Source organism: Oryzias melastigma, linkage group LG17, assembly GCF_002922805.2.
Source record: "Oryzias melastigma strain HK-1 linkage group LG17, ASM292280v2, whole genome shotgun sequence".
Taxonomy (NCBI): Eukaryota; Metazoa; Chordata; class Actinopteri; order Beloniformes; family Adrianichthyidae; genus Oryzias; species Oryzias melastigma.
In genome coordinates this window covers 15,193,120-15,205,004 of record NC_050528.1, presented here as the reverse complement: position 1 = coordinate 15,205,004, position 11,885 = coordinate 15,193,120, and the positions used below count along the sequence as shown (strand labels likewise).

Below are 11,885 nucleotides of genomic sequence, written 5' to 3'. Positions count from 1 at the left end.
TGTACTCTCTGTTCCTGTGCCTTCCAGCTCTCGGGTGTGGGGGGCCTCTGGGGCGGTCCCGCGTGCCCTGGTCTGGATGTTTGACGGGATTGCCCGGGGGGCGGGTTCTCTCCGCGGCCACGGGGCGGGTGTTTGGGGGGCCTTGGCTGCTGCTGCCCCGGCGGGGGGTCTTGGCGTGGGGATGGCCGGGTGCTCTCCCCCTTTGTACATTCCATCTTTATCCACATTAGGAAAACATAAACACTCACCTGAGCACAGGTATCAGCTCACCTTAGCACTAACATTATGTGTGACAGAATGAAAGGCTTTATCTGTGTTGATTTGTATGATTAAGTGTGTGAGCTGCAGTTATATTGTGTACATTCTGACTAGTTTAGATGTGGAGACTATTTCAACCAACAGGTGTGTAGGTAACTATAGAGTTTGTGTGTAGACAGGCCCCGCCCATTCAAGTTTACTATTTAGACCTGGATGTTTTATGATGTTGTTTCCCTCTGTTGCCATAATCTTTTTTTCTCTAACCCCCCCCTCTTCTTCTTCTCCGTCAGGTCCAACAAAACAAAAACAAAACATAATCAATATAAATAAAGTTTAACATTGAATACAACAGGGGTTTATACTCAATAAACTCCTGTTGTGACAGTAAAATACTAGAGGCTCTCAGCCCGCATCTGTTTTCCCTGCTGTTGGACAAGTTAGAAAAAAAAAAAAAAAAAAAAAAACAGTATGGACTGTGTTGTGGAAAAATGTAGAATCCGAAGGAGGAACAGATACATCTTAAGATTAACACAAGTGTCAGGACATGTCACATGGCCTGACCTTCTTGGTTGATCATTATCTCAGAGGCCTCTGCTTTCTGCGTCTGTCTCGGGGTCAACATGTTATTTATGCCTTTACACCCCTCGGTTAAGGAGGATGTAATTTAAGGAGCCATTTGGGAATGTTTACATTCAATCAGCATCCTGCCCTCCTGCTGGAGACGGTATATTGTAAACCCTTTCATCTTAGCTTGGGAAAAGAAGCAGGAGAAGGCACTTGCATTTGTTCCTAAAAGGTGAAATGGTCATCTGTAGGCTAAAGCTTGGATTACCATTTTAAAATACATTTAGACAATGATAAGAATAAAACAATGTCTTTCACACAGGACAATTCAAATCTGTCTTACATCAAACACTGCCTAAGTTGAAATTCTAACAAGCTGCGGACTGTTTTAAATATCTGAGAATGCATTCAGAGGCACGTGTTAATAAGCACACTAGGTTCATTCAAAGGTTACAGAGCTTCATTTAAAGGTTACATATAAGAGTAAAATAGAATTAGAATTTAATCAAAAATATTCTCTTACAATTGCATGTTTCCTGTCTGTTTGTGCAGGTGGTGGACACCCCCGGGATCCTGGACCACCCCCTGGAGGACAGAAACACCATTGAGATGCAGGCCATCACTGCACTGGCTCACTTGCGAGCGGCCGTGCTTTACATCATGGATCTGTCTGAGCAGTGCGGCCACACGCTGCAGGAGCAGCTGGAGCTCTTCAACAACATCCGGCCTCTGTTTGCCAACAAGGTCAGGCCGGGTCCGGTTAGCCCCGACAAAGCAGCGTGTGTTTTTAGATTTAAAGACTGAACAATTATTGCAGCATTCAAAAAGCCCTGTAAGCAGTATACACTGTGTGATGCTTCATCATGGTCACGACCACAGCGTGTAACTTTACTTTGCTGCAGTGGAGGAAAGTGGTATATATGCTCAACGCCACGAGAAAGTCACGTGCCAATCATCTTTTTGATATACAGGGTGATCATACGTTTCCTTGCATGGGGAAAAGTAAACATTCCCTATTGAACATTGGTGTCTTCATCGGTGGCGCTTTGTTTTTGACCACTTCGTGGTTGATCTGCAACAGCTCTAGTTTTCTGAAATTTGCAGATGTGTTTTGCAACAGATGCTAGTTCCATGTTTTCTGCTACAGTTTCTTGCAACCATGCGACTGCTTTCCCATCCCGCCATTAGTAGAATTTCAATGTGTTACTTTTTGGTCAAAAAGATCGTCTAGGGCAGAGGTCTGCAACCTACAACTCTGAAAAGCCATTTAGGGTGATTTCTCACTGACTAAAACTCAATAGGAGCCTCAAAGGATGATTACTACTCCATAGCAGTCTACACGCACACGCAAAAATTCAAGAATAATAACCTTTTTTTCCTTTTGACAGAAGTTCCTTTCAAAATAAGACACCCTGTCACATCTGATCATCTCAATGCAGCAAAAGTAGTAGCAGCAAGTGTAACGTCAGCGGTGATTAAATAAAAATAGTAAATGTAAATCTAACAAAACAATATGAAATCTGAGCTAATGAAGTAACCCATGACACATTTTTCGAACACACTTGAAATTTCTTCATTTTTTCAAAATAGAAAATTTGCTTCATAATCTAGTGCACCTTAATACTGGATGTTTTTTTTTTTGTAGTAGAGGACAGGTCGCACAAAATGGAGTCAGAATGTTGTAGTTAGACTTGTTGTGAAAGAGTTTGAACACTCTGGAAGGGAATGCTGGTCTAATAGCTTTTACTTCGACAGAGCTCCGATCAGAGAGAAGAGCACGGAGAATCCGGTTCCCAGTGAACTTTTAACTCCAGAAGTTGGAGGGATACATGGCTTTAGAATTCCTGTGTAAACACTTTAGCTTATTAATGCACACGACAGTAACAACAAACGTGGGGGTACAGTCTCAAAACAGAAACTTACTCAAAAAGGAAATGACTTCAAGAAGTCTCCTTCAAAATAAAATACCTAATAAATATACAAGACTTTACCACACTTGTTCTATGTACTGTCCTCCAACTGTTGGGAATTGGTTAAAGTTTGAGTTCGTATACTTTTTTCCCCTTCACTACTTTCTAACTTCTTAATTTAAAGTCATTTTAACATTTAGTAACATATTTTTCTTTAACAAAAGAGCCACATGTGGCTCCAGAGCTGCAGGTTGCAGGGCCCTGTTCTAGGCTGTCTGAAATATAAAATAATATACACACTATCATTCTCCTATGTATGGAAACTTATGGCCACTCTGTATTTTAAAATCATTCCCAGTGATCTTTTAAATATGATATGATGTTTTTAGCTAAAATCAAAAACCTGTGTTGTTTTTTTTATTTTAGACATAGTTTCTGCAGAGCAGTTGGAGTTCAGTAGAAATTTACCTCTGAGATGTGGGCATGACTGATGGCCTGGAAAAAGCCTGCAATCATTTCCCATCATCTCTTAGTTTACGCTGTTTTTTCCTCCTCCTGATTCACAACAATTTGAACAGAGAAAGTCATGAATGCAGTTTTTTTTTTACTTTTTTGCCTTAAAATGCAGAGTCACAGGCAATAAACATATCTGACAAACAGACATAGAGAAAAAAGAAAGGCAAAAACAAAAATAAACAAACACCTTGCGTTGAGATTGAGCTAGTTCCCTAATGCAGTAAAAAGAGAGAAAGTGAAAATATATATGTATGTTGACATGTACATACAAAAAACAATACTCTGTTAACAAAATCTCGAGTCCTCAGACATGTGGACACCGGCAAATATGAATATAGGCAGACAGGTACAGTCCAAATCACTCAAAAAGAGCAGTAACATGGGTCCATCTTCTTGAAAAAATGTCAATTTTCAGCTGCAGTTGGGCCGTCAGCCGTTCCATTCAATAAATTTGTTTCAGTTTTGTAACCACTGGCTTACTGTTGGAGCATCTGGTTTGAGCCAGTTCAGAGTGATCATCTTCCTTGCAACCATCACAAGAATACGCAAAACAAAACACTGGTCTCTATTAAAGTGTTAGTAATGGGCTGGGACAAAGCCAAAATAAGTATCCAGATATATTCCATATGTTCTAATGTATCAAAAATAACAAATAATTACCGTTGACAAACACATGTTTTTGTAAAATTTGACAAAATCAACGACAAATCACACTCATTTCGCCCTGCTTCAGAAACGGCTCGATTCGGGTCACGTGACGCGTTGACGTCATGTGAGTGAGACAGCGCCAGCAGCAGAATGCAGGCGGACCCAGGGTGTCTGCAGATACATGTATGTGTGTGCGCTGCGGCAAAGTTGAATTCTATAAACATCGGTGTTATGGTCCGACGGAGTATTAGGGCCACCAAAAAATAAATAATAATTAAATTATGATTTTTAAAGTCGTAAATTTACGTTATTTACAATCGAAATGAGCCTATTGTGAATGAACACTGTGAGCAGAACCAGACCGACTAATCTGTGAAAAGCTTCTGATTTCAACAGGTAAACTGAATGTTTAAAACATCGCACATGTTTGGAAGTTTCTTTGTTTGATTTGCAGTTTATTAATCATTGATGGTGGCTTGCAGGATCTCTGCAGATCCGTTGATGAAACCATCGACACTCGCAGCGGTCCACCAGTCATTTCTTCCTCCGTGAAAGATCAGATCTTATTCATTTCTGTGTGATGCTTTCATCTGAAGAGGAATCATTTTCGGAATTTTCAGTGTACTTAGCTAACGTGACAGACTGTTGTCATCCCCTGTTGTTGTTGTGTGTTGAAACGGGACGATTCATGTGGAGAAGGGGGCGTACGGAGCACTGTTTAGATCCTCCTTTGGTTTCTGCGCATGTCAGAGACATGCAGTAAGGTGGTAAAAGAGCTTCGGGGTATGTGAATAAAGTGATTAAATAAGTGAATAAATAAATAATAAAGTGGCGGACGGTCCTGCAAACATGTCTCTAAGCTCTTTATTTTGCATATGAAACTCTGCATTACCGACCCGGATAGTCAGCGTCATTGATGATTTGATTTAGAGTCGCCAAAAGGTTCCGATCTGTAAATAAAGCTTCACGAGATGCTCCACGTCTTCCAGCTTCGAGCATGGCTCTGATAAACTGACAGCTTTCGTTTTCACCGGCATTCTCAGCGTCACTGTCAGTGTCATTGCCAGATTGTGAGCTCTTACTTTCCGCGCTGCTGGCTCAAATTGATAAGGCTTTACAGTCCTCAAACCACAAACATCCGGCGCCTCTGAATCAGCGTCACTTTCAGAACAAATGTTTCCACAATCTGAGTCTGAAGACAGAATTGTGGACCTTGAAATATCGCCGCTATCGCTAGCTCCGACACGCAAAGGAGAAGCCATCTTGCTATATTGACCCCTCTTACGTCACACACGTGACCAAAACGGAGCTTTTTACCCGGAAGAGACAGGTTTGCCAAATTTGGCCTCAAAAATGCCGTTTTATTTCAATATTTCTTGCTCAAAACACGCCAAAACATTTGGAAATGGTAAATATAAGGCGAAATACAGTTAACACCGAAAATGACCCACAACCCCATTACTAACCCTTTAAGTATGTCTTTGTTGTAAGAGTCCAAAAGAAATAAGAGTGGATCCATGGGTAATTCTGTTCTTAAAATGTCTTCTATTATCTTCTTTATGTTTTCCCAGTAAGTTCTTATTTTGGGACAGTCCCAGAAGATATGTGTGTGGTCACCCACCATGCCACAGCTTCGCCAGGATGTATCAGTGATGGTGTTCTGGGCGATGTGTGACTTTAGGGCTGTTTTAAAGAATCTGATTTTAGTTTTCCAGTCGAACTCCTTCCACATTTGACTTCCAATTCCTTTATGACAGTCCATGAATGCAGTTTTGAGCTTAATTTTCTTGACATATATATCCTCCATCATGAGAAATATGCATCAAGAACATGTTAAAAACGTCCAGAATGTTATTTTCATCTAAGTGGGTCTTTAATGGACACCCTGCAGCCTATCAGAGTGGAGTTTTCTCCCTGTCCATGGTAATAAATGTATTAAACATCTTTGCTCAGTGTTGATGGACTCTTTTAGGCTGTTTTTGTTATAATTCACTACATGCTGACCATAAGTCAGTGGATTTTTTATGCCCTTTTGAGTCACAAAAAAAGCACACAAGTAACTGGCAGATCAGTTTAAGTTGAAAACCAAAGATCATCAATGAAAGTCAGACTGAAAGCATGAATTCAGGCGCAGTCTAATGTGTCACAGCATCACTGCACCAGCAAGCTGCTGAACAAGGAAGAGGTTTCTGGAGGAGAAACACACCCTTGAGTGTAAATCTTTGCTTTGAAGTGACTGTTATCCGAAAGTCTTTTAATAAATCAAGAACTTAGGATGAAACTCTGCTCATTTTTCTGCACGCATCTTCTTGTCTTCCAGCTCCAACTTTTCAGAGGGTTTCACACAAATTCCCTGTGGTGTGATGAGTCCAGTTTCTGCACATAAAATGTGAACTAGAAACAGTTGTGATTTATGAAATGAAATGCAGGGCGCTGAAGAAAGCTCAGAGAACAGCTCAGTCCAAAAGTGTTGTGGAGCTGCTGTCATTACCAACATAAAGACACTTGAGACTTCATTATATATAAATGATGCTTAATTATACTTTTTCAGTGCTACAGCACTACATTTCTTTCAAATTAGGGACAGAACTGTTTAAATGTTTAGTTTGTGTTTTTTATTGGCTTTTATGCTCATTCTAGAGCACTAAAAGAAAAACCGTTTCTCCTATTTATCTGTTAACAGATCGGAAGTGAATAAAAACCTCTGTTCAGCTTTTTGAAGTGTTCATTGAGCAATCCAATCTGATATGACAAAATGTGCTAATTCTAATGCTTCTGTCCTGCAGCCTCTGATCATTGTTGCCAACAAATGTGACGTGAAGAAGATCAATGAGCTAACTGAGGAGAACCAGGTGAGATCTCTGTAGAGACAGCAGGGAATGGGAACCTCGGCAGCAGACTCATATCTGTGTGCTCCTGCTTTCAGAAAATCTTTGCAGACCTGATCACTGAGGGAGTCCCCGTCATCGAGACCAGCACCCTGACCGAGGAGGGGGTCATGCAGGTTAAAACCGAGGTGAGAACCGGCGACTTTCACACGCCCCTGTCTCCTCATTGGTTAAGATCTCCCTCTGGCGTTTGCTCAGGCCTGTGACCAGCTCCTGGCCCACCGCGTCAACACCAAGATGAAGGGCAAGAAGGTCCATGACGTTCTGAACAGGCTGCACCTCGCCATGCCCACCAAGAGGGACGAGAAGGTAAACCCCACACGAGGCAGACCCCGATAGGGTTCCAGTTCGCTTTGTCTGATTTCTGTGTTTGATACCGGATCTCCAGGACAGACCACCGTTCATCCCAGATGGAGCTTTGAACCGCAGGAGGGCCATGGAGGTGGACGCCCCCAAACCCAAACTGGTATGAATGTTTTCACGCTTGGAGAAACTCAGTTTTCATCTGGTTAACCCTTTGACACCTGAGCCGTCGCCAGTGACGCCTAACCACAAACCTTTAACATAATATAACTTTTCAACATCATTGTAATTCCATCATTCCGCCGCTTTTCTCCTTCAGAATCTGATGGGATTGCATTGATCATGTTAACGGTTGAAAAGTTACAGTAATTTAGAGAACATAAACACTGGAGTGCCGGCGCTGAAGGGATAACCATCTGATCCACACGAAAATTAAGATCACTTGTTAATGGAATATATAAAACTTAATCCGAATTCCTACCCTACATTTATCCCTCCCCCAAAAAAATAATGTCTTCAATTTCAGACAACACATCTTTCCATGACGTCATCAACATCCTACTCTCATCTCGTTAGTCGTTAGCGCTCCGAAAATACATAACGACGTCAGTTTTATAACTTTAAAAACTCGGAACAAAAAGTCATTACTTGCATTTAAATGTAAACCTCTGAGCTTCAGAGCACACACATGAAGAAAAGAGTATTACCCTCACGGTGGAGGGATACGCAATGAAAAGTCCCCACGAGTTCCCTTACAAATACAATTTCAGACAACCCGACACATACAAACTCCAACGACTGGAAGGGTGGGAGAAGAATTCAGGTCTGTCCTAAGTGGAGGAAACACAATCTCATTTGACATTTTTAGGGGTTACATTTTATTTTATTTTTTTATATTCGATTAGGATATTTTATCTGAGATTTCACACATACTCTGCCATCACAAACACGACAAGCATATTTGTTCAAATTAAAACTCTGGCACTAAAGCCACCCTGAACTGGGCTCACGTGTCAATTGATGAAGCACTTTAAATGTCCTTTGTGTTTAACTTAAACATTTGAGAATAAAAGCAATTAACTACCTTTATTCACAAATGTTATAAAACCTCTGTTGTGGTGCCTGTAAGAAAACCTGGCACGAAAACTTCAAACAACAAGAAATCAAAAGTTTTTGCAGATTTTTTTTTTCCCCGAAGGCAAATATATGAAAAAAAAGTATTTCAAGTTTGTGGTGGAAATGTTTAAAACCTGAAGAGTTAAAGTTTTACTTTTATCCCAGAATTTAAAAGAAAGTCAGACTTTTAAATCTATTTGTGTCTGATAATTTACAAGATCTAAAAGACAAAAGGGAAAAATCGGAATAATTCTGCCCTGAAAATCTGAGCATCTCATTATAAAACTCGTTCAGAGAATTTTTACTTTCAGAGAGAATTGGTCTTTAAACACTCTCCTGTTTGAGTTGAACTGCAAACAACGGATATCCTGACTTTTTTATAGTTTCCATCACGGTTTAGATTCTGACATTGAGGTTTGCGCTGAGACGTCTCACCATAACGGTGTACTGTTGCAGGAGAGGGACCTGGAGCTGGAGCTCGGGGATGACTACATCCTGGACCTGCAGAGTGAGTCGCCACCACTCGTATGGACGAGCTGTTTGTCCGTCATGTCGAAGAGCAACGGGTCACGACTCTGTGGTGTTTTCAGAATATTGGGATCTGATGAACGTGGATGAGAAGCAGGACAGGATTCCAGAAGTGTGGCAGGGACACAACATTGCCGACTACATCGATCCAGACATCATGAAGGTGAGGATTTGGATGCTTGGGTGCTTTTAGGCAGGAAATACTAATATATAGCAGACTTTCTGCTGCTTATTTATCTGTTATGTTAGATGTTCACAAAAACGAGCTGTATGAAGCTAAGTAAGGGATAATACCCGACGAAGTGTGCGTTATGAGAAATTAACGCACGACGCGGAGGCCTAAACCGTCCGACGCGAAGTGCGTTAATTTCTCATAATGCACTCTTCGGAGGGTATTATCCCGCTTATACCATGGTCTTTACAAAATAAATAAACATTTAATCAATATTTAGTACTTTATTCTTGTTATTTCTTTGGTTTAGCTCATTTTTTCACAAAAAAGCGGACTATTTGATCATCCGTGATGCGGTTTGTTGTCACGGTGATATGGAACATGGCATGAAGCCGGAAGCCGTTACAGACCTCAGCTGCAGCGGTAAAGTGTCGCTGTTTTGAAAGAAAGACCCGGACAAATTAGGATATTTTTCTTCTTTTTCTGACGTTAATCCTTCAGTGAGCAGCTAGAACATAAACAGAACACAATCAGCTTCTGTCTGTGTTTCATTTCACGGCAGGTTCGTTCTTCTGAGCTGCTCTAAAATGAGAAACTCCCTCTTGTGGTGAAACAGAAGACTACACCTTTCATGTCGAGTGGTGTTTTATTAGAAGGAGAATAACCAATTTGTCAATATTAATTTACCTTACAAAAGGAGAGGAATATAAATGCTGGTCGCTACAATAAGTTGAATAAAGCATCAGTTCAGAGAGAAAGTTCATCCATTACTGCTTGTTTTGTCCAGACGATGAAGGAAAAATGTGTTTTAAAGAAGCCTGCGCAGTGATATCGAACGTTTGGTCTGTGTGACCGGAACTTCTTTTTTAGGTGTGCGTTATTACTGTGCATTATCAGTTTTTAATGCACACCCAGCAGCCAATCAGAATCGAGTATTCACCCAGACCATGGTATAAGTGAGGGATAATACCCTCCGAAGAGTGCATTATGAGAAATTAACGCACGACGCGGAGGCCTAAACGGTTGCCTCTGTGAAGTATTATCCCGCTTATACCATGGTCATTTACAAAATAAATAAACATTCAATCAATATTTAGTACTTTATTCTTGTTAATTCTTTGGTTTAGCACATTTTTTCACACAAAGTGGACTATTTGATCTGTGATACGGCTTGTTGTCACGCTGACATGGAACACGGCATGATTTTTTTCTTCTTTTTCTGACGTTAAGCCTTCAGTGAGCAGCTAGAACATAAACAGAACACAATCAGCTTCTGTCTGTGTTTCATTTCACAGCAGGTTAGCTCTTCTGAGCTGCTCTAAAAGCAGAAACTCCCTCTTGTGGTGAAACAGAAGACTACACCTTTCATGTCGAGTGATGTTTTATTAGAAGGAGAATAACCAATTTGTCAATATTAATTTACCTTACAAAAAGAGAGGAATATAAATGCTGGTCGCTACAATAAGTTAAATAAAGCATCAGTTCAGAGAGAAAGTTTATCCATTACTGGTTGTTTTGTCCAGACGATAAAGGAAAAACGTGTTTTAAAGAAGCCTGCGCAGTGATATCGAACGTTTGGTCTGTGTGACCGGAACTTCTTTTTTAGGTGTGCGTTATTACTGTGCATTATCACTTTTTAATCCATACCCAGCAGCCAATCAGAATCGAGTATTCGCCCAGACCATGGTATAAAAAAGAAAAAAATTGAGTTTGAATATCACGTCTTTACATTCGCTTGTTGGTTTTTTTGCATCTCCAGAAAACCTGAAAAACGGTTACAAGAAGTTTATGAAACTGCTTATTTTCACAGCATAAATAAATGTTATCAGTTTAATAGTATTCACTGTCAAAACACTCAGATTTTCATCCACAATTTCAGGATTTGATGAGATGTTGATTTATCTTCTAACCTTACATTCAAAACCAGTTACGTCTTATTTAGAACAAAACAGTTTCACATAACTAATGACATTTACTGAATACAAGTTTGAAACTTTTTTTTAAAAACATTTTGAAGAAATTGTTTAAAAACTGGGAAGTCACAAAGAAATACTCCAGAAATGATCTTTTTAAAGGAGAATCAATGTGTGGATTTGATTTATGGATTTTCCATGGCTTATACACGAACAGTAAAAGTCGTAGCTCTTTTGTAGTCCCAACCTGACTCGTTTCTGCATTTTTTCCATCTCAGAAACTGGAGGATCTAGAAAAGGAGGAGGAGCTGAAAGAACGAGCCGGCGAGTACGACTCTGACGATGAGAGCGAGGACGAAGACATGCAGGAGATCCGCTCTCTCGCCAAACAGATCCGTGAGAAGAAACAGCTCATGGTCATGGAGTCCAGGGAGAAGGACGTGCACGGACCTCGCATGCCCAGAACTGCTACCAAGGTGAGACGGGACGATATGACGAGCTATAACATCTGAAAACCTACTGTCAATTTAAATGTATCTAAAATAAAATATATGTTTTAGCTTTTTCTAAAATGTTTTGTCATGTATATTATTTATGCTAAATTACAAAATCTTATTACGAGTTGTTGGTTGTTTATTCCAGTTTTCATTAATTGGATTCATTTAAAGTCATTCCTTGCTTTTAATTCACAGCTGAAAGTATTGTGTTGTAACTCACAGAAGAGCACTTTCTTCTGCCAAATGAATGTTTTGACAGATTTATGGACCGTTTTATCTGGAATCTTCATGAAGACGGGATGAATCAGCTCTGTGTGTTTTTGTTTGTGTTCTCAGGTTGAGAGGAAGAAGCTGGAGCAGGAGATGAGTGAGCTCGGTCTGGACATGAGCGACAAGAATGATGTAAAGCATTAATCCACTGATTAGAACATCAGATCAGGTTTTATTGATCCTGAAGAGAGACAACAGCTGTACAGAAATACACTTAACAATACAGTTAAGCCTCTAAAGATGGGCAAGTATCAACAATAATCTGATAACCCGTAGTTTCAGCTAAAAGACAGATGTCCACA

The 11,885-nt window shown here is 40.3% G+C and overlaps 2 protein-coding genes across 3 annotated transcripts in view; one reads left to right on the top strand and one right to left on the bottom strand.

Moving 5' to 3' along the window:
• The window catches only part of LOC112144307 (tripartite motif-containing protein 16-like), a gene marked incomplete in the record, with an annotated part of 1,074,856 nt that overhangs the window by 486,363 nt on the left and 576,608 nt on the right, over positions 1 to 11,885 (bottom strand).
• Positions 1 to 11,885, top strand: part of gtpbp4 (GTP binding protein 4) — a 45,861-nt gene that overhangs the window by 30,627 nt on the left and 3,349 nt on the right. For both annotated transcript variants that reach the window (XM_024268759.1, XM_024268758.2), the window contains exons 7-15: positions 1,375 to 1,566; positions 6,683 to 6,748; positions 6,823 to 6,912; positions 6,983 to 7,093; positions 7,173 to 7,250; positions 8,660 to 8,711; positions 8,794 to 8,894; positions 11,095 to 11,292; positions 11,650 to 11,715. In XM_024268759.1, coding sequence (XP_024124527.1) covers positions 1,375 to 1,566; positions 6,683 to 6,748; positions 6,823 to 6,912; positions 6,983 to 7,093; positions 7,173 to 7,250; positions 8,660 to 8,711; positions 8,794 to 8,894; positions 11,095 to 11,292; positions 11,650 to 11,715 — 954 coding nt within the window. The remainder of the gene's footprint in view (positions 1 to 1,374; positions 1,567 to 6,682; positions 6,749 to 6,822; positions 6,913 to 6,982; positions 7,094 to 7,172; positions 7,251 to 8,659; positions 8,712 to 8,793; positions 8,895 to 11,094; positions 11,293 to 11,649; positions 11,716 to 11,885) is intronic.